This window comes from Acomys russatus, chromosome 6, assembly GCF_903995435.1.
Source record: "Acomys russatus chromosome 6, mAcoRus1.1, whole genome shotgun sequence".
Lineage (NCBI taxonomy): Eukaryota > Metazoa > Chordata > Mammalia > Rodentia > Muridae > Acomys > Acomys russatus.
Genome location: NC_067142.1, coordinates 67,114,595 through 67,141,948, shown reverse-complemented (window position 1 = coordinate 67,141,948; position 27,354 = coordinate 67,114,595). Strand labels below are relative to the sequence as shown.

The window sequence follows — 27,354 nt, the reverse complement described above, 5'->3', positions numbered from 1 at the left end:
GAAAAACCAGAGGGATCTGTACTGGACCTCTTCTGTAGAAGAATTGAAGGCAGAGGATATCCATTTCCTTCAGCAAACACTGAGGACTTTAAAGAGCTTCTTGGATGTGTTTCTCCTAATCTAGAATTAATAGGGCCAGGAGATAGCCAAAGATCTGGGAACAAAACAGGGGTGAGCAATTTCTATATCTGGTCCTGTATTTCCCACATCTACCCTAACTTCTATGAAGAGAAAGTTCACAGCCTCAGAAGAGGGCAGGAGTTTGCCTGGAATTCCCTCTCCCTGTTTAAAATAATTAAGAAAAAAAAATTAGCTGGGTGTGGTTGGCACATGCCTTTAATCCCAGCACTCGGGAGGCAGAAGCAGGCAGATCTTGGAGTTCGAGGTCAGCCTGGTCTACAAAGACAGTCCAGGACAGCCAGGACTGTTACACAGAGAAACTGTCTCAACACACACACATCCGCCCCCGAAAAAAAAGAAAGAAAAGAAAAAGAAAGAGAGAAAAAAGAAAAGACTTAAGTTTCTACCTATCTATATTTCAGTTAATAACCAGAACTTCACGGGAACAAACCTTTCTCTATTTCTTAAGACTCTGCTGAGAGATAAGTGCTTTATGATAACAAACTCAAGTAAACCCATTAAGGCAGTGCCTCCCATGGTCACACGGTCACAAGCAGTAGCTGGAGTTACGCCTATGGAGTTAAGACTCTTCAGCTGCTGAGACGCCAAGGACAGCTAGGCAGGGACTCCACAGATTGATGGTAATTTCTTGGTCCTAACCCTAATCACAGTCCTTTGTCTTTCCCACGATTAGTCTGTGTTTCAAATGCGTATGTCTGGCGCTGAGGGGCCACAAGAGCTGCAGCGGCGGGTTGAACCTCTCTTGGGGGCAGACTAAGCCGGCTCCTGGGCTCAGACCCTTCTGTGCCTTCTGGCGAGGGGAGTTCCAGACAACTCAGGGGTCGGGAAGAATGGGGAGGAATCGTGCTACAAGGAGAGGTTCTGGAGTTGAGGCTATAGTCCCCACTTCCGGTACAGGTCTGGGTCCGCCGGACCGCCCCAGCCTCAGTCCTCTGGCGTTCACGGGCCAGGGCCACAGCAGCATCGAAGGAAAGACTTCCGCCATTCCTCCAGGAAGCGCGAGAAGCCCAAGCCCTCTCTCCAGGAGTCCCATCAAGCCTACCAGGCCTCGGACATGGGCTTGCAGGTGCTATGTGGATCTTGCTACACATTGCACTGGGCATCTTGGCAAACTGTGGTTTGGGGGGCACTACGGGAACAGAGCGGGCCTGTCGGACCTGAACAACGGTGGAAGCCAGACGCATGCCCACACCACCCGCTGAACCACAGGGACAAGAATACAGGTCACATGCCTCGAGACTGAGCTGTCCCTCAGCCTCCATCCCCTCTGGTTCCGATGGCTGTGGGGGCGCTGGTTCCACCTCAGAAGTCTGGTCGTTGACTTCTGAACTGTCAACCTCCAGAACCTCGACCCCTGGCCCTTCAGAGAGGGCCCCCTCTAATAAGTGGTCACCAACAGCTCTCTTGCCTTTGGTGTCTACGTCTACACGTCTTTGTTCCTTGCTGACTTGCTCTTCTTTCCCATCACCATCATCATCCTCTTGACTTCCACTATCTTCACCATGTCCTTGGTCTCCTCTTGACTCAGGGTCACTACTCCCGCCCTGGTCTTTGATCTCATCCTTTCTGCCTTTCTCAGCCTCTTGCTTGTGCACACCTTCCCAGCTCTCCCCAGGAAGCAGGTATTCTTGGACCACATGCTCTGGATCCATTTCAGATTCTACTGGGGTGGCCCCTCCTTTCTCAGCCTCTTCTTTTTCCCCACTCTCTCTTTCTTTCTCGTCTTTAGCCTGTTCTCCTCGCAGTTTCTCCATATCCTGAGCCTCCTCCGTACTTTCAACCTCTTGACCTTTGGAATTTTCTTCCTTGGCCTCCACCTTTTCACTACTCCTTTCTTCAAAACAACCCACAACCTTTTGGCTTCTTTCAGCCTCCCCTCCTCCCTCATCAGCCTTTCCAGCCTCAATCTCAGTCCCTGGCGTTGCCTCTGCTTCTTCCCTGTTATCTGATGTGCTTCCGGGCTCCGTTTCCTTTTCCTGTCCAGTTTCCCAGCATGCCGGTTCTTCTTCAGCCTGTGTTGGAGGTGGTTTCCCACACCTTGCTTCCTCTTCCTCCAGGCTCCCTACACCTTCCCAGTTCGTGGGTTTAGGCCCCAGAATTGGACTCAAATCATCATAAGCACTCAAGAAGACATCTTCCCCACTTTCCTCTTCCACTTCAGGTGCGGGACCAGCAGAATCAAGGGAACAGCAGTTAGGAGCCAGGACGTACTGTGCATCATCCAGAGACAGGTCATCCAGGGGTGGCTCCACAGAGAACTCCTCCACCTGTAGGCATAGCATTGTGTCTAAGAAGCAGGTAGCCCTATCCACTCTCTGGGCTACGCATCCCCGCATCCCAGCATGTCTCCTCCTTACCTGAGGCCCAACTCCCAGGAGCTCCTCCAGGTAGCCCATCCCAGGGTCGTCCTCCCCAAGGGAGAAAGCTGCTGCTCCTGCTGCTCCTGTGGCTCCTGCCTGGGCCCCGTCCCTGTCCTCCACCCCTACCCACTCAGGCTCTGAGCTGCTCAAGTCCTCGAGGAAGGAGAAGGAATCCTGCACCTCCTGGGACAAGGTGTCCTCCAGGGCAGGAGTCATGTCTGCTGGGCTTGAGTCAATCAGGGGACCCGGGACTGATCTCGCCTCCGACTTCTCATCTGCTGAGGGAAAGACAGCTCCAGGAATCAAAAGTCAAGGTCAGCCCCAACCCTCTCCAATATGGTACTCCTTACACTGACATGCTTAGGGGCCCAACACTCCTGGCGTATAATACGTAGTGTTATAGTCCTCTCAGACCAGAACGCTCAACTACTTATACCTCTCTTTACTAATTCTCACCCAAGTGTCAAGCATTGTGGGTTGTTTGTGTCTTCCTTTCTCCCCCCACCCGCCGCCCCCAGACAGGGTTTCTCTGTGTAGGCTTGGCTGTCGTGGACTCACTTTGTAGACCAGGTTGGCCTCGAACTCACAGTGAGTCTATCTCTGCCTCCTGAGTGTTAGGATTAAAGGCATGCACCAGCATGCCTGGGCTGGTGATGCACACCTTTAATTCCCAGCACTCAAGGAGGCAGAGGCAGGCAATCTGAGTTCAAGGCCAGTTGGTCCTTAGAGCGAATCCAGGACAGCCAGGACTATAAGAAAAACTCTGTCTCAAAAAACAAAAAAAACCACCACCACCACCACCACCACCACCCCACCCTGCCCCAAAAGCATGCATCACCATGACCAGCTCTAAGCATTTTTTATATTTTTATAATGATTTTTTTTCTATTTTCCCTGCCGAATAAAATATTATGGAGAGGGACTGGAAAGATGGTTCTGTTCATTAAGAGATTGTATGCAAATATCAGAACAGGACAGGAGTTTGATTCCCCAGAATTAGTGTAAAATAACCCAGGATACAACAGTGCTGGGAGAAGGGGGCAGGTGGGTCTGTCCACGGAGCTAGTTGGCTAACTACCCTAGCCTGGCAAGTTCTACGCCAGTGAAATACTAGGTCATAGGAGAAAAAAAAAAGCGTGGACAATATCAGAAGAAGAACACCTAAAGTTGTCCTCTGGTCCCTAAGTTCATGTGCATGCGTGTACATGCAACTCCCCTACACACAATACACTCAAAAAGGAAAGAACTAATATGGAGGACCTTATACCACATGCTTTGCTGAGACAACTCTCCTGTATCCCAGGCTGATCTCAGGCTACGGAGCTGTGGAATGACCTCCAGCTTCCATCCCTCCTCTCCCCACCTCCTAAGTGTTGGGTCACAGACACAAGCCTCCATATCAGGTATATGCTCTGCTGGGGATCAAACCCAGGGCCCTGTGCGCGCTAGGCAAGCGCTCTACCAACTCAGCTGCCTCCTCGGCTCCTTATCTTTGCTTTGCATGTAATAAAAACTGAAGCTCAAATCAAATTTGTTCAGGGTCACTATGTGGTACGGACAAAATCTAAGCTTCGGTCTACTTAATTGTCCTGCTTACCTCTGTCCCACAACCTCAGGACTTCTCTTCAGCGACACTTTGGGAGTAGGAATCTGAGCATGGATCAGACCCTAGCCCTGCTGCTTCCTACCTACGTCAGCAGTAAACTGTTGAAGAGAACTCTCGAGCTCTGCTGCTGTGATGTAAGAATAGCAATGCAGAGCCGGGCGTGGTGGCGCACGCCTTTAGTGCCAGCACTCGGGAGGCAGAGGCAGGTGGATCACTGTAAGTTCGAGGCCAGCCTGGTCTACAACGCAAGTCCAGGACAGCCAAAGGCTACACATAGAAACTCTGTCTTGAAAAACAAAAACAAAAACAAAACAAAACAAAAAAGAATAGCAATGCGTCTCTCTTCATATTATGAAAAACTCAATGAGCCAATGCCTGCAAAGTGCCTAAGTAGCCCTCGCTACATGTTGATACGTGTTTGTTAGATCTTAGTATTAACGTTGCAGTGGTTTTATTTTGTTTTGTTTTTGACAGGGTTTCTCTGTATGCCCTTGGCTGTCCTGGAACTCACTCTGTAGACCAAGGCTGGCCTCAAACTCACAGCAATCCTCCTGCCTCTGCCTCCGGAGCGCTGGGATTAAAGGCGTGCGCCACCACGCCCGGCTGAGATTTCCCCTCTCAATGAACTTTGTACAACCTGATAATATTATGCACTCCCAAACCCCAAATCTAAAACAACACAAAGCCTAAGGGCTGAGGCCTCTGACCTTCCAAGGCCACATCCTCAGCATCAGAACCTCAACCTAAAGTTCTCAGATCCCTTACCAGCCTTATGTGGTCTTCAAGTTCTCACCTGGGGGGCCAGGGCCAAGGCCTGGGCCTGGGCCAGGACCTGAGGCAGGGCTCGACCGGGGCTGTAGGGCGGGACACTCAAGGCCACGGGTAAGCCTGACCAGGGAGACGTTAGAGATGATGTTTGGGGGTACACTGAGGATGGAGGTTATGTGGAGCGGGAGGTTGACATTGTAAGGGTCTGAGATGTGGACCCCAGCACAGCGTTCGGCACGACTGCTACCAGAAGCCCGCAAAGCTGACTGTCCGATTCGTGGAGTTCCTGGCTCAGAATTCGTACTGCCCAGCGCCTCTGCCTCAGGCTCCTGTTCACCTTCTGCTGCGTCTGTAGAATTATTCTCCAAGCTCTCAGGCATTAGCGAGCTTGGCTGAAGACTGCTGGGCCCCTCTGGCTCTGTGGAAGTGAGAAATTGTAAAATTATAAAATGTAAGACGTAAGCCGGGCGTGGTGGCGCACGCCTTTAATCCCAGCACTCGGGAGGCAGAGGCAGGCGGATCGCTGTGAGTTCGAGGCCAGCCTGGTCTACAAAGTGAGTCCATGATGGCCAAGGCTACACAGAGAAACCCTGTCTCGAAAAAACAAAAACAAACAAAATAAATAAAATGTAAGACGTTGGTTTGCCCTGCCTACCCAGAGGCTTCTCCCAGTTCTGGTTACTGCTAGCCTCTGGAGTTACACCCTAGTTCCCAGAATAGCTATATGCCAGCTCCCAAATATCAGAGGTCCCATACGGTTTCCAGTAACCGCCCTAGGGACCCACACCCAAGTCCCCACAAGAGGTCTCCCAACACCAGATGTCCTAATATCCATATGCTCTAACTTGATAAGCAACCCCACCTGCTTTGTGGTTTTAGCCCTTAAAACTAGCCTGTAACAGTCACTGGGGGTCCTTAGCCTCTCGAGTGTGAGGGACCCTGGCGCGGCAGCAATAAACCTTTGCTTTTGCATCAGTGCGTTGTGCCTCGTGTGGTCTCTCACGGCGACCCCCTTCCCAAGTTGGGCGTGAGGGTCCAACAGAAGATAGATACGGAAAAGGTCAGGTAGTCTGTAGCCTCAGCTCCAAAGGCCCTTCAGAGCTCGTGTAAGACCTCAGCTGCTCTGTTTTCTTAGATTCTAGGAGCAGGGTGATTGGAAGGTACCAGAAGCAGCTTCCTTTGGCCACTACTGCAAGTTATCAACTCGTTCAGTGTAGGAGAGATAAAGATGTTTTTGTGTTGATCCCGAGTGTGGGATGGGGAACAGACTAGTGAGAGAGCAGGATGTTTATCTCCTTGGAAGTCAAGCTGTTTCGTGGGGGAGCTTGGATGTTGCCTGATGAAAACATCCTAGTAGAGACTCTGAGAGGAGATACGTAAGTCCAAAACAAGAGGCTTGAGAGAGAGGACTTGAGGTTATTTTGGTTGTTTGTCAACACTGGAAGAGAAGCTCCTAGAGAGAACTGCTCCAGGGAAGACTTCAAGGCTTTGGACTCCAGCTGAGGCTTCAGGTTCCAGCAGCAACTTTGGTGGGATTGCTGGTTTGCTGAGGTCCTGCTGACTACGCCAGGAGAATCGGTCCTCGGAACTAAGGTTTCATTATTGTGTTCTTTTTTGTTTGTTATTTGTCTTTTTGTGTGTGTGTGTGTGTGTTTTGGTTTGGTTTGGTTTTGGGTTTTTTTGTTTTGGTTTGTTTTTTTGGTTTTTTGAGACAGAGTTTCTCTGTGTAGCCTTGGCTGTCCTGGACTCACTTTGTAGACCAGGCTGGCCTCGAACTCACAGCAATCTGCCTGCCTCTGCCTCCTGAGTGCTGGGATTAAAGGCGTGAGCCACCACACCCAGCTCATTATTGTGTTCTTTAATCTCCTTTTCCTATTGTTTGGGTTAGGCGAGTTGTAAGGGAGGTAAGCTTGTTTAATACGTTCATAATAAAATATAGTTGTTAAGAAAATTGAGCCTACAGTTCAGCAGGTCAAAGGTCACACAAACCTGATGGATCTTCTTCCATCTCTGTAGCTGCATCACTAGCCAGCCCTACCACACATATGTGCACGTGTTTACACCTTCCTACACACATACCCACAGTCTCCCTCTCATACAAATACTCATGAACACACTCATAGATTAGACAACAGGTTTCTCACTGTAAAAGCTTGGCGTCAGGCTCTGAAACGTGTATATATAGGAACTGATTTTTATGTGTGGGAAAGATTAAGCTTTGTCACAGGTGGAAGCAGTCTTGGTGGGATTTACCCTTGGGGCACCCCATGAATACCTTGTGACAGACTGAGTGGAGCCATCCTGGGCCTGGAATTCAGAAAGCAGACCTGGGAACCCCAACTAGGCTATTGTTTTTCTAATGGACCCTCAATGGGAGAAGGAGACCGCCCTTCCCATGTGACTCAGGCAGGTGAGGAGGAGAGAACAACAGGTTCAGCCCTGGCTTGAGCGTGTGTGGAGCATGCGGGCCAGAGAAACACCTACGGACCCATCCCGTGGAACAGAGCCTGGAAGGTTCACTTTTTTGTCCCTTTAACCTTTTTTCCTTCTTGTGTAAGCTAGTTGGGTTGTATAATAAAGTTTAATTATTAAGAAACAGAGCCAACAGGCCACATTTATAGATATGCAGGCTTTTGCTGTTATTGTCACAGTATACACACACACACACACACACACACACACACAGCCACTAACACTAAAATAGACTCACCGTCATTGGCCCCAGCTACAGCACTCAGCGAATCCATGCTCTTAGCAGGCCGCAGCATACCCTTGTTGGATTTTTCTTCTGAAAATACATATGGATGTACATAGCACCAGGACCTTGCATTTCCTCCTCAGCAGGGTCCTAGCCCCTCATCATCCCAGACTCACCACTATCCTCAACCCTCAGTGGAAGTTTACGCTTCGTCTCATGTCCTGAGCGACCCAAATTGAAGATAGATCGCCATTTCCTGACCTTCAAAGAGCCCTTTCTCCTGCAGAGAGTGAAGACACGGTTAGGAGTGGAGCCTGGTGATCAGTGCAAAGGAAGACATCCCAGGAAGGAGACCTTACTTACTTGTGTTCTGCAAGCTCAATAATAGTGTGGTAGGGGCGGATCTGCGGAGGCCCATCCCCAGCCTGCAGGATGCTAGGCAGGTGGTAGGGAAGAGACCTGGGCATGAGGTCTTCAGAGCTGCCTGATGCCCGAGCTCCCGGAAGTGCTTTCCATCCACTCTCCAGATCTGCCCCAGCTAGGAGAACAAAAAGAATTGGCCAGCCAAAAACAGAGCCAAGAAAGGAACCTCAAGTCCCCGGTCCACGCCTGCCCCTCCCTCCCAACTACCAAGCTAAGGATATATACAGAGGCTCTTGGAGATAGACCCTCTATATCCATACCAGAGGCTGTTCTCATGAACAAAGGGTGCTAGGAGACCCCAAGACATTAGCCTTGGCACCCAAGGTGATGATGCAGAGGCCGCTTGTATGCTAGAATGGCAGTAAAAGGCGCCCACTCAAGCCCCAGTTGTCTTCTCTGTATGTGACCATCACCTACCTCTCCCTACGAGAGACACAGTCTTCCCACCCACAAAAACGGAACTAAGTGACTCTTGAGCCTCTCGATCTTCATCAAAAGACCACACAACAACCAAAGCGCTCTGTAGCGTGACTCCGCTGGCAGAGACTGCTGATATGTCACAGGGAGAAAGGATGCTAACCAGAGAGGGAGTCACCCCCAAAGAGCTGGTCCACGTGGGTGAGGATGAACTCTACAACAATGGACTGCACTCGCACCTCCATGAACGCTGCTGTCCCATTGAAGCCGGAGGCCTCGATGTCCTTAGACCTGCAAGGATGTGGTGTTAGTTCCTCCCCAAGCCTCAAAACAGCTTCCTACCTAAATGCTTTATGAAGTGTGTGTGTGTGTACACACATATATACATATGCATTCACACACACAAATGCACACACACACACACACACACACACACACACACACACACGACAGAGAGGTCTCAATATTACCGTGGCTGGTCCAGAACTTTCTGTGTACACCAAGCTGACCTGGAACTCACAAAGATCCACCTGCTTCTGTCTCCTGAGTGCTACTGTGAAAGTCCTGTTGTAAAATGCCCAGGCTCTGAAATACCCTCTACTCTCCGTGCCTTGTCCTTACCTCCATTTATTCTTTCCTCTTTTTTTTTTTTTTTCATTTTGTTATTTTTGTTTTGTTTTGCTTTTTTCAAGACAGAGTTTCTCTGTGTAGCCTTGGCTATCCTAGACCAGGCTGGCCTCAAACGCACAGAGATCCGCCTGCCTCTGCATCCCAAGTGCCTGGGATTAAAGGCGTGAGCCACCACCCAACTCATTTCTACTTCTTTTTTTTTTTTTTTTTTTTTTTTTTGGTTTTTCGAGACAAGGTTTCTCTGTGTAGCCTTGGCCATCCTGGACTCACTTTGTAGACCAGGCTGGCCTCGAACTCACAGCGATCCACCTGCCTCTGCCTCCCAAATGCTGGGATTAAAGGCGTGCGCCACCACACGCGGCCATTTCTACTTCTTAAACCACATGCATGATTCAAGATCAAATGCCACTTCTCACAGGAAAGCATCTTAGACACCCTCAAATAACCTCTATTTTCCTTTCATAGTCCTTGCACTGTAGCACAAAAGGCAGGCTATGAGAATTGTTAATAATAATTTTTGTGCCACAGTGAGTGATATCTAGGCCAGTTCTTGAATAGATTGTATGGATGTTTACCCAACAAATGTTTGGCAAAGACCAATGTTCTAGTCCCTGAACCCCACAACATAGTGTAAAGAAGCAGAGTCCTTGCTCTTAAAAACTTTATTTGGGGCTGGAGAGATGGCTCGGCAGTTAGGAGTACTGACTACTCTTCCAGAGAACCCAGGTTCAATTCCCAGAAACCACATGGCAAGATTATAACTGTAACTCCTGTTCCAAGACATCTGACACCCTCACACAAACATACATACAGGCAAAACCACCAGTGTACGTTTTTAAAAACTGAAAAAGAGAGAAAGAGAGAGAGGGAACTTCATTTGAGCAGGGCAGGGTGGCTCACAGCTGTAATCTCAGCACTCGGGGAAGCAGAGGTAGGTGGATCTCTGTGAGGCCAACTTGGACTTGGTCTACAAAGTGAGTCCAGGACAGCCAAGGCTATACAGAGAAATCCTGTCTCAAAAAAAAAAAAAAAAAAAAAAAAAAAAAAAATTCACTTCTCCTCAGAGAAGGCCCAAGCAGGAGGACTTTATACTACTTGGCCACTGCTGAACTTCCATGTCTTGCTGGGTTTATGAGACCCCCCAATCCCTTCTCCAGTGTACCCACACAACCACATCCATCTGTATGTATCTTGCTATAACAAGATAAGCCTTCCCAGAAGCCACACACGCACCCACCTCAGCAGGTTGGGGGCCCACACAATTGCCAAATTGCGGGCATGCATGTTGGTTTGCGCACTGAATGAGGCCATGTGGACCAGGTGCCGCATAAGGAACTCCAGGGTCCTGTAAAAAGCAAGAAAGGGCTCGCTTAAAACACAGCCTGAGCAGGGTTTGGGGCTGAGACGTGGAAGCTGAGAGGAACAAGCACAGCTTGGGCCATAGGTGGGCCAAGGGGGTGTCTGTGTACAGAGGGCAGACCCCCACACACCTGTAGTTTTGGATCGGGAGCTCTTGAAGCACATCCAGGATCTTGATCAAGCGTTCTGGCTCCAGCTGCACTGCCACTGCCTCCTAATGGGGAATAAGGGTATAAGAAGAAAGCACTGGCCCAGCGTGGTGGCCCACACCTTTAGTCCCAGCACTCGGGAGGCAGAGGCAGGTGAATCGCTGTGAGTTCAAAGCCAGCCTGGTCTACAAAGAGAATCCAGGACAGCCAAGACTACACAGATAAACCCTGTCTTGAAAAACCAGGAGGAGGAGGAGGAGAAAGCATTGACTAAAGGGTGCCCCATTGCTCCTCAGAGCTCCAAATTTAAAAATTTAGGGATTATCTGTGTTATATCCCACAACAGTCCCACCTAGATCTTCAAGGCACCACAAACTAGTGAAGTAAAAATACCTCAGAGCCAGGCGAGGTGGCATACATATATAATCCCAGCACTCAGGGAAGCAGAGGCAGGTGAAATGCTGTGGGTTCAAGGCCAGACTGGAGCAAGTCCAGGACAGCTAAGACTACACAGGGACACCCTGTCTCCAAAAACCAAAACCAACTAACCAAACAAACAGACAAAAACAAACAACAAAAACAAAAAAAAATCCTTCAGACCCACAAATGACTGGCTGCTGAATCTTATATATACACGTAATAGTGTGTCTTGTGACCTTGAGCCGCTCCCTGTCATTCCCCTGCCTCAGTGTCCACTTTGGCACAGCTCTGGAACTAGACTGCAGAGTTGTTTAAAGGTATCCTTTAAAAGGGGACCCTCCTAGGCTAGTCTGGATGGACCAAGCAGGATGCTGTTGCTATTCGGGCTTTCAGTGTTTTGCACTCAACAAAATGCAAGCTCTTTCTACAAGTAGATAAGACTTTGCTCTAGTTGCTGAGTCTTGGGCTCAAACTCTGTATGCTCCAGCAATCCTGCTGCCTCACCCTCCCTAGTAGCTAGAACTTTATTTTAAAAATATTAGTCAGCCAGGCATGGTGGCATGTGCCCTTCACCCCAGCACTTGAGGAGGCAGAGGCAGGCGGACCTCTGTGAGTTTGAGGCCAGCCTGGTCTACAAAGCGAGTTCCAGGACAGCCAAGGCTACACAGAGAAACCCTGTCTCAAAAAACCAAAAAAGAAAAAAAAAGTATTACTCAAATCAGGGAACCATTTTTGTCATAAATCTTTCCCTCCAATGCTGTTTAACACACGATTACAGTTGATGGAGGGACATCCCTGAAAATGTTTTTGCTATGTAAACAACACTCTTGTTCTCTGAGTGCAGGGGAACCCTGGTGTAGGTGCTTTCCAGGCCTCTGGGTTCTGACAACCTGCCCTTTACCTCCCAAATCTCACTCCTGCCCTGTGTGCGGTCTGTGGGGCCTAGGGGAAATACACTGTAGGGAGAAAAATGAAGACAAAGTGGCCAGGGTTTGGCAGAGGTTACAGGGACTAGAAGATTTGGGGGAGAGGAATCTTTTCCCCAGCCGTTTATTGTCACTCATGATCACTCAGGCTGTGGCTGGCACAGGACACACCTGGGATTGTCAGAACAGAAGTAGTTGCCCTTGGGCCCTGTCTTCCACCCTTCTTGCCCCTCAACTCACAGCAAATTTGTCATAGAGCCGGTAAGTGAGGAGGGGATCGGGTAGTTCTCTGAAGTAGGCCTTGCACAAGGAGGAGACGCAGTGAATGTCCTGGAGGTAAACGTCCCGGCGAAGGTCTGGCTTCCGCTCTGCCTCAAACTCCTGCCTGGGGAGGTGCAGAGTGGTCAGGCATGGTCAAGGTAAACAGAGGATCTCAAGGGAGAGGTAGGAGCCATGGAGGTCAGTTGTGGCCAGGGTCATGGCTCAACACCTGTGAGACTTGGAAGGAGGATGTTGGAATGTACATAAATGCACGTGGACATATACATTGCATATATATTGACTGGCATGTTCACATATATTTCCGACATATGTCAGCAAATACTAGCAATTGTATATATGGATATGTAGGTGGGAATAGAAAGATACGGGGTGTAGAGGTAGGTGCCTGGATCTGTGCATGACCAACCAACGATACATGACTAGCAACGACGTGGACATGATTAGCAGCAGACATGGAGAATGAACTTCAATGTGTCTTTTCTTTTTTTTTTTTTTTTTTTTTTAAGTATTATTTACTATCATGTATACAGAGCTCTGCCTGCATGTACATCTGCAGGCCAGAGGAGGGCATCAGATCACATTATAGATGGTTGTGAGCCACCATGTGGTTGCTGGGAATTGAACTCATGACCTCTGGAAGAACTGCTGAGCCATCTCTCCAGCCCCTATGTGTCTTTTCTTTTTCCTCTCTTTCTTTCTTTCCTTTTTTTTTTTTTTCTTTTTGTTTTGTTTTGTTTTTTGAGATAGGGCCTCACTGTATAACTGAGTGGCCTGGAACTCAATATATAAACCAGGCTGATCTCTGACTCACAGAGATCCATCTGCTTCTGCCTCCTGAATGCTGGCATTCAAAGTGTGTGCCAGGATGCCTAGCCTGGGTGTAATGCTTAAAACAAACATGTTAAGTCTTCATGGTCTTGATTAGATTAGCTAGCAGTTGCTCATATATGGCACCCAATGTACCAACAACCAAAAGAAAAAAAAAATAGATAAACTGAGAATGCAAATTCTCCTGAAATTAGCCTATGCTATATAATGAGTTCTAGCTCTGAGTTACAGTGTAACACTGAAGAAAAAGCCAGGTGGTAGCACATGCCCTTAATCCCAGCACTTGGGAGGTAGAGGCAGACAGATCTCTGTGAGTTTGAGGCCAGCCTAGTCTACAAAGCAAGTTCTAGGACAGCCAAGGCTACACAGAGAAACCCTGAAGACTGAAGAAAAAGAAAAGAGGGGGTAAGAGAAGAGACTAGGGAGATACATCAATCAATAAAGTGCTTGCCACACAAGCATAAAGATCTGAGTTCAGATCCCCAGCACCCACATAAAAACCCAGGCACAAGAGCAGAGGCCCGGGCTCAGCACTGGAGAAGCATATGTTGGGGGATCCCAGGAGCCCCATGGCCAGTCTGTCTAGCCAAATCTTCAAGCTTCAAGTTCAGCAAGATACACAGTCTCTCCCTGCGTGGTGGTCCACACTTTTATTCCCAGCACTTGGGAGGCAGGGGCACATGGATCTCTGTGCCTTCAAGGCCAGCTTGGTCTACAAAGGACAGGACATCCAGGACTGTTACACAGAGAAATCCTGTCTCAACCCCCCCACCCCACCCACACACAAAAAAATACCTGTCTTCAAACAATCACAGTAATAACAATAAGGTAGAGGGGTCTGGAGAGATGGGTGCTCAGTGGTTAAGAGCACTGGCTGCTCTTCCAGAGGACCCAGGTTCCATCCCCAGCTCCCATACGCTACCTTACAGCCATTTGTGACTCCAGTTCTGGGCCTCATCTGGCCTCTGTGGGCACCGGGTGGTGAATACATGGTGCAGACATACAAGCAGGCACAACACTTATACACATAAAAAATCTTTTAAATTCATTTAAAAACTATAGTGAAGACAAGCAACACTGACCTCTGGCTTCCACACAAATGCACATAACTACACAAACACACATGTACATGTACCACACACAAAAGAAGAAAAGAAAAGGGATGTTTATGAGTCAAAGGACACTATCAATAAAATGAACCCTGGCTTCAAAAATCCCCACTACCACAAAGAAGAAGAAGAGGAGGAGGAGGAGGAAGAGGAAGAAGAGGAGGAGAACAACCCATAGCCCACAGATGGGAAGAGCAAACCCTGCTCGTCACATATCTGATTAAAATATAGTGTTCAGAACACATAAATAATCTCATCACAACTCAACGATTAAAAAAAACATTTTTTTAAACACAAGCATAAGATCTAAATCTCAGATTTCTCAAAAGAAAAATACGTGAAAGTTATTCAACTTCATCTGCAACTGGGAAACTGTATCAATCCCAATGACATATCAGTACACAGCCAATAGGATGACTACAGTCACAAAGAGACAGTAACAAAAGCTGGCAGGGCTGTGGAGAAATGGGGACCTTCATGCATTGCTGCAGGGAGAGGTAACACGATGCAGCTGTTACAGCAAACGGTTTGGTAGTTACTGTTAAAAGTTCAACATGAAGTCACCATATGGACCAGTAATCCCACTCAGGTACACACTCACAATAACTGAAGACATGTTCATAAAAAGACTTGCACATATTTGTAGCAGAATTAGTTGAATTATCCAAAAGAGGGAAACAACCTGAACAGCCAGCAACTGATGAGTGGAGTTTAAAAAAAAAAAAAAAAGTTAGGTAGCCAGAGAATTGTATTCATGTACAGAAAGCAGTAAAATATGAGCACATGCTACAGCATGCTTGAACCTTGAAAGAGTGAAGAGCCAGACTTACAAAACACGTATTGTATCGTTGGTTTATATGGGATGTCCAGAACAGACAGAGCCATACAGACAGTCAGTTTGGGATTAGGTGAAGGGGAAGTGTAGGGTTTCCTTGGAGGATGGTGACATGTTCTAGATGTGCCGTGATGACGGTTGCAGTGTTGTAAATACACTAAAAACGACTGACTCAAACCTCTTCAATGGTGAATTTTACAGTATGCATATTATGCGTCTGTGCTTGTGTGTATGTGTCTGTGTGTACGTGTGTGTGTGTATTAAAAGCAGACTATGTGTATGTGGGAATGGAGAGTGTGTGTTTTGGGGAGTGAGCTTGAGGTCCCCACTTTGCCTGACCAGACTTTGGAGCCTCTCCATGGAATAGTACCTAACCTTTGTGCTTCCTTCTTCCTCTTCCCTTCACCCCATCCTCCATCTCTCCCCTGGTTGCTTTTTACCATGGCTCTCTGGCCTCCTGCCCACAGAGTCTGTCCGCTCTGTCTGACTCACCGGAGCTTCTGGATGTTAGAGGACACCCCTGAGAGGCGGTAGATCCCATCCACCACTCCATACTCTTGCACAAACTCTGCACAGCTTCTTAGCACCTGGGGCACTGGGGACACAGAAGGCGGAGAAAAGAAAACCTGAGAGGCCGGAGACCGTAAAAGGTCTGAGAAACAGAAGCATCATGTAGAGGATTCTCTGCGATGAAGAGCAAACTTATGGGGGAAAAACCCTCACGAGAAAGGTTCTTATAGATGAGACCCGACCCACCTATATTTGTATAATATTTCTACCCCTTGGTTCTGGAGTCTCAGCATAAAGCCCTGTACTGAAGAGGAACTTGCTACTACTCAATACTAACCTTCTAAGTTCTCTTTTTTTCAAAGCTCTGTAGATCAGGCTGACCTGAAACTTACAGAGATCCTCCTGCCTCTGCCCCCCAGGCATGAGTCACCAGTGCCTGACTCGTTTGTTTGCTTCTGAGACAGTCTCACGGATCTGACCTTCAAGGTGCTATGCAGTTGAGGGTGACCTTGAACTTCTGATCTTCCTGCACACTGCTGTTCACCATCATATTGTCTTTCATTTTTTTCTTTCCTTCTTTCTTTCTTTTTTTTTTTTTTAAAAAGATTTATTTATTTTATTTATTGCATATGAGTGCTTTATCTGGAGAAGAGGGTATCAGATTACATTATAGATGGTTGTGAGCCACCATGTGGTTGTTGGGAATTGAACTCAGGACCTCTGGAAGAGCAGGCAGCGCTCTTAACCACTGAGCCATCTCTCCAGCCCCTCCTTCTTTCTTTCTTTCTTTCCTTCTTTTTTCTTGTTTTTGAGAGTCTCACCCACCCCGAGATGACCTTGACCTTGTAGTTGAAGATGACTTTGAATTCCTGAATTCTTTTTCCTGAATGCTGAACTTATAAGCATGTGTCCCCATGCTTGGTTTATGTGATCCTGGGGATCAAGGCCAGCATCTGTGCATGCCAGGCAAGCACTTTGCCAAACCATATTGCATCCTCAGTCTCTCTTGTTGTGACATATATTCAGTTGTATATCCTGCTTATTATTTATGACTGACACTGAAAATGATGGGCTAGGGTTGTAGAACAATAAGCCATTTATTACAATAACCTTTCATTCTATCGTTATAGTTCATATATATTTAACAGCTTATATATAAATTCAGATAACCAAAAAGAAAACCCTTAAAATTAGTTAGCTTAAAGATAAATAATTAAGTTGGGTGTCATGATGCACGCCTTTAATCCCAGCACTCAGGAGGCAGAGACAGGCGAATCTCTGAGTTCCAGGCCAGCCTGGTCTACAAAGCAAGATCTAGGACAGCCAGGACTACGTAGAATAACCCTGCCTTGAAAAACCAATAATAGAGCCGGGCAGTGGTGGCACACGCCTTTGATCCCAGCACTCGGGAGGCAGAGGCAGGCATATCTTCATGAGTTCGAGGCCAGCCTGGTCTACAAAGAGAATCCAGGACAGCCAAGGCTACACAGAGAAACCCTCTCTTGAAAAAAAAAGAAAAACCAATAATAGTTATCATCATCATCATCAAAACCACTCATATTTGACTTTTCTCCTTCACAGAAGCTCTCTGTGTACAACAAGGAGACAACAATAAAGGTCAGCAATGGGTGAAAAACAAAAAGAAGGACTGGGAGATGGCTCTGTGGGTCACGCATATAAAAATATGGATGCAGGGCTGGAGAGATGGCTCAGAGGTTAAGAGCACTGACTGCTCCTCCAGAGCTCCTGAGTTCAATTCCCAGCAACCACATGGTGGCTAACAGCCATCTATACTGTGATCTGGTGCCTTCTTCTGGCCTGCAGGTGTATGTGCAGGCAGAGCACTGTATACATAATAATAAATAAATAAATCTTTAAAAAAAAATATGGATGCAGTGGCTTGACTCTATAATCCCAGCATTCCTACAGTAAGATGGGAAGTGGAGACAAAAGAGTCACCAGAAGTTGGTGGGCGAGCTAGCCTGGAGTACACTGTGCATGTGCAGCAGAAACAGAAGAGACCCTTTTCCCACAATGGAAAGCTAGGGTCAAATCTCAAAAGTGGTCCAAATAAATAAATAAGTAAAAAATTTGAAAAGCAAAAAGTACAATAGCCATTTTGTTTATTTGTTTTTCCAAACAGGGTTTCTGTGTGTAGCCTTGACTGTCCTGGACTCACTTTGTAGACCAGGCTGGCCTTGAACTCACATCGATCTCCTTGCCTCTGCCTCCCAAGTGCTGAGAGTAAAGGTGTGCGCCACCACGCCCGGCCTAAGTAGCAGTTCTTAACTGCTGAGCCATCTCTCCTGCCCTGCATTCAGCCTTCATTACTGGAAGGAAAGACTAGGTCTGCAAACTTTGGAACTGAAATTTCTCATTGAAATAGGTTGTTACTAGCCGGGCATGGTAGCACACACCTTTAATCCCAACACTAGGGAGGCAGAGGCAGGTAGATCTCTATGAATTCAAGGCCAGCCTGGTTCTCAAAACTGAATCCAGGACAGCCAGGACTGTTAACACAGAGAAACCATGTCTCAGGGGCAAAGAAAGAAAGAAAAAGAAAAAAGTTGTTACCTCAGAAATTTTAAATGGGCCAGCAATTGTGTGAGGCAGGGGAGACAAAGGAAAAGACTGATCTCAAGACTGCATGTATTTAGCAGTCTACCCATCATGAAGAAATGAACACTGCTTTTCCCAACTAAAATGGAGCCCGGCAGAAGGTAGCACTTTCCCTGGTAAGAAAGCATGCAGTTACGCAGTTTGACATTGGAAAGCACCAGGCCTGACTGCATGGTCAGACAGAGGAGGAGAGAACTGACATCCACAAGTTGTCCTTTGAGCTCCACATGCCCTCCATGGCGTATGTGTGCCCACACATGTACACACCAAATACATAAAACCAATCTTTTAAGTTAATTCTCCTGACCCCGGGCCACCACTGCATCACCAGACTAATGTTTTTAAAGATAATACTGTGACATGTCTCATGTCATCTTGACATAGTATCAGCTATGATACTCTCAAAGACAAATATTGAATCCCAACTAGAAACCCCAAGATAGCTACGAGTGAAACCCAACACAGAACTCTAAACTCACATCCTTGCTGCACTTTAAACCATTGGTTAAAAGCACGCAGCCTGCCCTACCCAAGTACCCATTGCTTATCTTAAAACATGAGAATACAGAATACAGAGTAAAATATGAGCTCCTCAGCCTGGGATATAATAAGACGTTCACAAACCAGGTCCTGACAGATTCTGTGAGTGAGCCCTTTGCCAGCCCATAAACAAGCCTGGGTACCATTCCTCATTGATGTAATTTGGTTATGTTTATTCTCTCAAAAGTTAATGTGTGGGTGATGTTGGGATGGAACAACAGTTAAGAAGGGGAACGTAGTGATGCGAATTAGGTCGTGGGGCTCTCTCCTCATGAATGAATTATTACTGTCTCTTGATTTTTGTGGGCTTTATTTGGCTTTTTTCTTTTTTCTTTTTTTCCCCTTGAAGTGTGTATATTCTTGTTGTCTGAGGCATGGTCTTTTTTTTTTTAAGTCCTCTGCCTGCATGTACACCTGCACACCAGAAGAGGGCACCAGATCACATTATAGATGGTTGTGAGCCACCATATGGTTACTGGGAATTGAACTCAGGACCTTTGGAAAAAAAGACAGTGCTCTTAACCTCGAGCCATCTCTCTAGCCCTGAGGCATGGCATTTATTACTAGCTTTTCCAGACCCTCCTACGGTTTTCAAGGACTGCGATTATAACTGTGTGCCACCACGCCTTACAGTGCTTCCTCCTGGGCGGGGTGGGTCTTGTGTGTCTGGATCAGAGAGCGAATTGTCACACCAATGTCACTTCATGCTCCTGGTCCCTTCTATATGTAGACAGCTTTCTTCCCACCTCACCATATTGTGACATAGTTGCGGGTCCCTTGCCAGGATGCCAACATATGCTCTCTGAACCCCTCAGCCACTGTAGTCACGAGCCAAATCAACCTCTTCATGATTTCTCCATTTGAGGTGTGTTGCTGTAGCAACACAAAATTAAGGTACTCTCCTCTCTGGAAATACCTTCCTTTCCAATTGCCTGGTAAACTATTCCTGGAAGCATATCTCAAGCATAACCTCCTAGCTGGCCAAAGTGGCACATGTTTATAGTCCTAGCTCCTTGGGAGGCTGAGGCAGGAGAATTGCTTGAGCCCAGGAGTTCAGGGCCATCCTACAGCATAATAAGACCATCTAAACACACACACACACACACACACACACACACACACACACACACACAAAACCAAACCAAAATCAAAACCTAAACAAGGAGTAAGCAGTTAAGAGTGCTTGCCTGAGCCAGGCGGTGGTGGCGCACACATTTAATCTCAGCACTTGGGTGACAGAGGCAGATGGATCTCTGTGAGTTTGAGGCCAGCCTAGACTACAGGGTGATTCCAGGACAGCCAAGGCTACACAGAGAGAAACCCTGTCTTGAAAAACTAAAAGAGAGAGAGACAGACAGAGACAGAGAGAGGAGAGAGAGAGAGAGAGAGAGAGAGAGAGAGAGAGAGAGAGAGAGAGAGAGAGAGAGATTGTCTGGAAAGCAAGAGAACTGAAGTCCAGAGCCCCAGACTCCACGTAAATGGGTTGTAAGTGCATCCCCGGATGCTAGAGACGGGGCTTGCCCCAGAGCAGTCAAGGTGGTGACATTAGCCACATCAGTAAACTGTGGGTTTGACTGAGAACCTGCCAAAAATAATATGCTAGAGAGTGATGGAGGAAAAATCCTAAAGATCAACCTCAAATCTCCAAACACACGTACACACACATACACACAAGTAAGACAGGAGTAAGTAAGCACATCCCTTTTGATTCTGAACCCTTTGCATATATTTATACTATAGTTCCCACAATCTTTTGCTCATCTCAATAGTATGGTTTTGCTTTTTTGTTTTGTTTGTTTTTCGAGATAGGGTTTCTCTGCGTAAGCCTTGGCTGTCCTGGACTCATTTTCTAAACTACGCTGGCTTCTAATTCACAGAGATTCGTTTGCCTCTGCCTCCTGAGCACTGGGATTAAAGGCATGTGCCATCACCCCTTTGGCTTATTGTGGTATTTTTATTTTTTTTATTTTTTATTTTTTTATTTTTTGGTTTTTTCGAGACAGGGTTTCTCTGTGTAGCCTTGGCCATCCTGGACTCACTTTGTAGACCAGGCTGGTCTCGAACTCACAGCAATCCGCCTGCTTCTGCCTCCCGAGTGCTGGGACTAAAGGTGTGCGCCACCACGCCCGGCTTATTGTGGTATTTTTAAAAGATGTGTTTAAGGCTGGAGAGATGGCTCAGAGGTTAAGAGCACTAACTGCTCCTCCAAAGGTCCTGAGTTCAATTCTCAGCAACCATATCTATAATGGGACCTGATGCCCTCTCCTGGCCTGCAGGTGCACATGCAGGCAGAACACTGTATATGTAATAAATAAATAAAAGATGTGTTTAATTTGGTGGGTTTTTGTTTTGTTTTGGTTTTTGGTTTTTTTTTTTTTTTTTTTTTTTTTTTTTTTTGGTTTTTCGAGACAAGGTTTCTCTGTGATAGTTTTGGCTGTCCTGGACTCACTTTGTAGACCAGGCTGGCCTCGAACTCACAGTGATCCGCCTGCCTCTGCCTCCCGAGTGCTGGGATTAAAGGCGTGCGCCACCGGCAAGATGTTTTTAATTTGTATGTGCATGTTTGTACATATTGTATGTGCACCATGTGCATGCAGGTGCCCGAGGAGGATGCTGAGAACTGAACCTAGGTCCTCGGTGTGAGCAGCAGATGTTGTGCCTTCTTACTTACTACACTTTATTAAAAGTGTTGTAACTAACACCTCCTGACAAATGGGGAGGTAGTATCTCATCAGAGAATCCTATCTCTCACTGTGGTGAAACATCAGGCACTCAAATGTTTGTTAGATTATACAGTGAATTAATTCAAATTACATCAGAATCACCAGTGAGATTTGATAAAGGACATTGGGACCTGGGACTCACCCGAAATTTTTCTTGAATATGTCACTGTCAGGGAAGCTGTGTTTCTTCTAAGCTACCTAATTTTTTGTTCCCTAAAAGCCTTGTGAGTCTCATATGACTTTAACTGCTAGGCAGTTCAAGGCCTATCCCTAGCAGCCACATGGAACTTTCTAGCATGCATTTCTGGGCACTCTCTTAACTTCCCTTCAATCCAGTTCCTTCAGCCGTTTATTTTGTTTGTTGTGTAGGGTCTCAGAAATCAAACCAAGCTTTTTGTGGAACAAGGTATGACAGGAAAGTGGGGGTGAAGGATAATTCCCCCAAACAGTGGTTTTCAGCTTTCTTCCTGGGACCTGGTTTTCAGATCTTTTTGCTCATAACCAGAACTTGGGTAAGACAAGAAAATGAAGGGTGAAGTCTGCATCTTCAGGGCTGTACATGTGTTAACATGTACCATCCTTCAAATGAGGGACCTAGGACATTTCCACAATGTTCTTAGAATGAGTGATCATCCTGAAGTTTTGGGCCCTGTCATTTTTCCTCACCTCACTTCAGTCCTGGCCTTGTGGATTACCGTTCATGCCTTCAGAACCCATTTTCCAGAGTCATCCCTGTTCCTAGCTCTCCTCACAGAACGCAGAGATGAGGCCAACCTCCTTGTTGAAGCTGCTACTCTGTTACTGGGTGCCTAATGCTACATGAAGTCTTTTGGCCACCACATTACTCTGCTGATTCATAAATAGTCTGCTGTCTGGGCCTGGTTAGTATACTCCAGCATTCAGAGCCACATAGCAAGACTGCATCTCAAAATAAATAAATATCAACAGCCCGCTCTCATCTAAACTTGTAGGCTCAGTCCTAGTCAGGTTTTCCTGTCCTGTTCTTTTTTTTTTTTTTTTTTTTTTTTTTTTTTTTTTTTTTGTTTTTTGGGACAGGGTTTCTCTGTGTAGCCTTAGCTGTCCTGGAGTTGCTTTGTAGACCAGGCTGGCCTCCAACTCACAGAGATCCACTTGTCTCTGCCTCCCAAGTGCTGGCATTAAAGGCGTGCGCCACCACTACTCGGCTCCTGTCCTCTTCTTTTCAGTTGACTTTGAACCTCTGGAGTAGGTCTGTACAGAGGTGGGAGATCTCAAGCAGCCTGAGCCATAAAGGAAACGAGGCAAGAGACAGCAGGGCCAGAGACATGGTGGAAGTGCAGATATAAATCAGAGGAATAAAGTCAGAGATGCAGTCCAGAGACAAGATTGGGGTGATGGAGTCAAAATGACTCAAAGGATATGGGTGGAGCCACGGAAGAAGGACTTAGAGTGAATCAGAAACCTGAGCAAAGTATCCAAGTGTTCACAGTAGGGCTCAGATCCCAAAAGGCTGGGGAAAAGGTCTGAGGTCGAGCAAGGGTGTGAGGATGCAGAAAACCAACATGATATATCTGGGAGTATCAATTCACCAGAAGCAGATGATGTCCCGGTCTGGGTCTTCATTTCACGCTGCGTCTTTGGCTAATGAGAGAAACTGTCCCCAACCAGCTTCGTTCATCCCTAACTAACATATGCCACCTCTCTCAGTACCAGGATGCTTTGGGTAAGAGGAGGGCTTCTCATTGATGCTCTGGTACCCAAGATTCATCTCTCAAGCCTTGAGCTCAGGTGAGATTCTGGTGAGAGACAGAAGGTACTCTGGGATTTACGTGCCATCAGGGGCCAACCACCCTTCGTTATCCCTGGATCTCTAAAGAGAATTCCCTTCACCTGCTGGGAATAGTGGGTCTGGGTATCACAGAAGCAGAGTCTGGCTCTCTATGGGCTTTATGTTTTGCGATAGGATTAGTGACAGGAATCACAGGAAAGGGCAGAGCCAGGGTAAGGAGGCTGAACTGAGGGTTTGCCAAGAGCTACAAGACTATCATCTCCAAATAAGCCATATGATTCTCTGCCAAAAGCATTATCTAGTGCTGGCTAGATGGCTCATAGTTAAGAGAACTCACAGGACCAGGGCATGGTGGTACATGCCTGTAATCCCAGTACTCAGGGAGGCAGAAACAGGGGGAACTCTGTAAGTTCAAGTCCAGCATGGTCTACAAAGCAAGTCCAGAACAGTCAAGGCTACACAGAGAAGCTCTGTCTTGAAAAAGGAAAACAAAAAGCTGAGAGAGAGAAAGAGAGAGAGAGAGAGAGAGAGAGAAGCTGACTATTCTTCCAGAGGACCTGGGTTCAGTTCCCAACACCTACATGGCAGCCAACAATTGTGTGTAACTCCAGTTCCAAAGAGAATCTAACATTCTCTTCTGTCGTCCATTGGCACTTCACACACGTGGAACACAAACCATACATGCAGGCAGAACATTCATATATATAAAATAAAAATAAATACATCTCAAATGAAATTTAAATCATCTATAATGCTGGTGAGATGCTATCAAGCCCAAAGACCCCAGTTCAATCCCTGGGACCCACATGCTAGAAAGACAGAACTGGCTCCCAAAAATTGTCCTCTGATCTTCTTTACACATGCACAGTGGTACATGTGGCCACACACTCACACACAACAGAAAATTAAAAATTAAAAAAAAATAAAATCTGACCTGTGAGATGGTCCGGTGGATAAAGGTGGTTGCCACCAAACCTGACGACCTGTCCTTGATCCCAGGGACTCACGTGATGAGAGGAGAAAATGATCCCCTCAAGTTGTCCTCAGACCTTCACACCTGCACTACAACTACTGTGCCTCCTCCCCAACATGTACACAAAATATATAAATAAATAGAGTAATAATTAGGAAAAAAAACCCAAAAGATTCATTGTCTGGAGTGGAATGATTATAACGGTGCCAGGCCTGCTTACGAGAAGAAGGCAGCACAGAAAAGTCCACCTCAGCTGTTTAACATTTTCTTGGGGCCTGGGCTTTCCCTTAATGGAGGCTAGTAGAGGCAGGGGCCCTCTGATGGAGGAGAGAAGGGGAAGGAGGTGTTTCGGAGACACGAGGGCGGGGCTAAGAGCAGGAAATGAGCTGGGAACCACCCTTCACTGCAGGCACCACAACCAGAGAAGGGGACAAAGAGGAAATGACAGATTGGGGTGGGGTGGAGTGGAAGGGGGGGGGGCAGAATCATGCCCGGTTTTTTTGTTTTTTGCGTTTTTTTGTTAAGTTGCTCAATGCCCTGAAAACAACCTGGGCTGTGGAGTCAGGAGAGCTCTGACCAATTTCAGATCGAATTAAGACGTGGTTCTGAATGCGTGGTGAGCCGGCCGGCCGTTGTCCCTGGGCCTGCTGGCTTTCAAACCCACTGCCTAGTAAGCTGGAGAAGAAGCCAAGGTCGCCCCAGACGGTGCCCGCACCCCTCCTTACAGCAGCTTCCAATCCCAGCTTCAAACCAGGCCTGAAGCCATGGCGGATGGCCGGCGGGCCGGTCACTTTTCCTGTGTTCCCTACACCAGCAGCTTCTCCCCTCACCTTCTATTACAAACCTGTTTCTCCTTCGCAAGCAATTTAAAAGAAGGCCACTCAACCCGGTGTGGTGGCGCCCGCCCGCCTTTAATCCCAGCACTCGGGAGGGAGAGACAGGTGGGATCATTGTGAGTTCAAGGTCAGCCTGGTCTACAAAGTGAATCCAGGAGAGCGAAGGCTACACAGAATCCAGGAGAGCGAAGGCTACTGTGTCTTCGGGGGGAGGGGTCACTTCTTCCCCGACACCCTCCTGTGGCCCAACAAAGGTACAGGAAGAAGGTCCAGGCCCTTGTGCCTTGGTGCTCTTCTTTAGCTAGGATGCCTCCCTCCCCAAGTTCTATCCCCAGGATGCTTGAGTTCATTTATTTGTTCCGTGAGCTATCTCTTCAGCCACTCTTCTGACATACGGCCTCCATTCACTCCTTCTGTTCTCAGTCTCCATCCTCTCGTCTGGCTTGTCCATCTCTCCAGACTTGCCAAATTTCACCCTCCCTGCCTCACATTCCCTTGGAGTTCCCATCCCCACGCTCTCTTACAGAGGTGAACCTCTCTGCCTTCTCCAAGCCGCATTTCCCCCGTCTTGCCTTTGCGTTGGTCTCCTGGATGGTGATGAAGCTACTGCCCCTCCCCTAAAAGCTGATTTTGCCCAACAAGCCAAATCAAGCCAGAGAAGACAAGCACAGCAGTCCACCCACCCAGCTGTCCACGTTCCAAATGGCCTCCTTACCTTCCTGGCCCGAGTGCAGTAGATGCTCGCGTAAGTCACACCCAAATACCCGTTCCTTGGAGCTGCCTTTCTTCTTTCCTTTCTGCCGAGACTTCATGGCCAGAGCCCCAGGAGTCTGGCCCTACAACCTCTGTCTCCTAAGACCTTTGACCTACCAGTGCCCCATGGGATCCCAGTCAGTAGTTGGGTTTGGCCCAGCCCCAGCGGGGCAGGGCTCCAAACTGGAGGTGGAGGGTGGCTGGGGCAACGGACAGCAGTGCTTGCCCCTTGGGGCCCCCCGGGGGCCACACGGAAGTAGATATGGAAGAGGAAGCTACCAGAACCCTGGCATGAAGCTGTGTCTCGTGGCCAAGCTGAGCACTAGCCCTTCTTGCCCTGTGCAGCTCTAGGAGGGCAGGAAGCTGTGCAGCTCCTCAAACCCACTTCCTGTTAGAGCATCTTTGCAACCACAGGCCCTGGGGTGGGGGAGGTAGCTGACATTCACATCCTCATCGCTGCTGGGACTTCATCCATTGGCCAGAAAGGGAGGTGATGTCAGAACACCGGGGTGGAGTAATGGTGCCTTGGGTGTGAGCAGGTGGCTGGCATTTCTAGAGACCAAATTTCTTGGGTTGGACAGAGAGACCTGAGGCTTTGCTTGTGAGCAAGGCAGGAAAGGACCGTGCAAAAACATATTCAGGATGGAAGATACCTCTAATGGCGCTGTCATCTTGGTTAAGCCACACTGCTTCACCTCAGCTGCCATGCATTTGAAAATGAGGACACAGGTCAGGTGACTTTTGAGTTTCAGTTTCTTTGTAGAAGTGTACAAGACTGTCCACACCACACAGCTGCTGGAAGTTTCCAGTTCAGTCAAATTTGAAACACTCCACAAACTAAGGCACTGGCTTCCCCTAAAGGAGGTCATGTCCACACTCCCCTATTTGAGGGCTCTCAGAAAGGGCTAAAAAGTCTGTTGAAAGCCATTTGCTCTCTTCTTAGCTGCAAGTACCTGGGTCGTCGTCCTGCCTGGGAGCTGAGAAAGGATGACACCAAGACTCAGAATGTGGCACTTGTGGCTTACCCAGTTCAAGGGGCAAGACAGGAATCAGACAAAAAAGGTTTTATCTGTTTATTTAAAAACAGAATATCATTTTATGTACAAATATACATATATTTACATTAAATATACATACTGGGATCCCAGATCCTCAGGGTCCACAAGCCCTGGGCTGTTTAGGAATGGGGACAAGGGCCTCTCCTTTAGACCAGCAGATTTCAGGCCACACAAGGTTTGGATATTAAATCTCAGTGTTCTGGCTGCATATGTTTGGGCAGGCTAAAGAAAAAACAAACGTCTAACCCTAGGCACCACACATACCAAGTGCCAGGAGAACCCCAAATTAACGACTAAGAAACCCCTAGGAAAGGAACTGTTCTCATCCTCACCCACAGCACCCCTCTCTCCTCACCTGAACTTCCACCTTCTCTGCTACCCTCTGTCCTCAACACAACTGAGCCAGAAGCCTTTGACACCAAGTCCCAACTCCGTGATGGCACAAACTACTGTAGACACAACTAGAATAGCGGAGGGGCATGGGAGCCAGGCAACGCCATCCTTAGCCTCCTTTCCCAGCCTTTATACCTCATACCCCAGGTTCCATACTCCACCAGCCGTCAGCTCCCCGACCCCCAACCTCCCCAAGCCTCTTTGGGTGAAGGTGCCCTGGAAGAGAACTT

General features: G+C 47.5%; 1 protein-coding gene across 1 annotated transcript; it reads right to left on the bottom strand.

The window, feature by feature from the left end:
* Nucleotides 1–785: 785 nt before the first annotated feature.
* On the bottom strand, nucleotides 786–26,345 carry Arhgap30 (Rho GTPase activating protein 30). The gene is made up of 12 exons (XM_051147874.1): nucleotides 25,636–26,345; nucleotides 15,444–15,546; nucleotides 12,138–12,282; nucleotides 10,534–10,616; nucleotides 10,281–10,388; nucleotides 8,577–8,704; nucleotides 7,937–8,111; nucleotides 7,750–7,853; nucleotides 7,586–7,663; nucleotides 4,901–5,293; nucleotides 2,499–2,776; nucleotides 786–2,408 (listed from the first exon to the last, which is right to left on the bottom strand). The coding sequence occupies exons 1-12, from the start codon at nucleotides 25,730–25,732 to the stop codon at nucleotides 786–788; spliced, it is 3,315 nt and encodes a 1,104-aa protein (XP_051003831.1). The 5' UTR covers nucleotides 25,733–26,345.
* Between the last annotated feature and the right edge of the window lie 1,009 nt (nucleotides 26,346–27,354).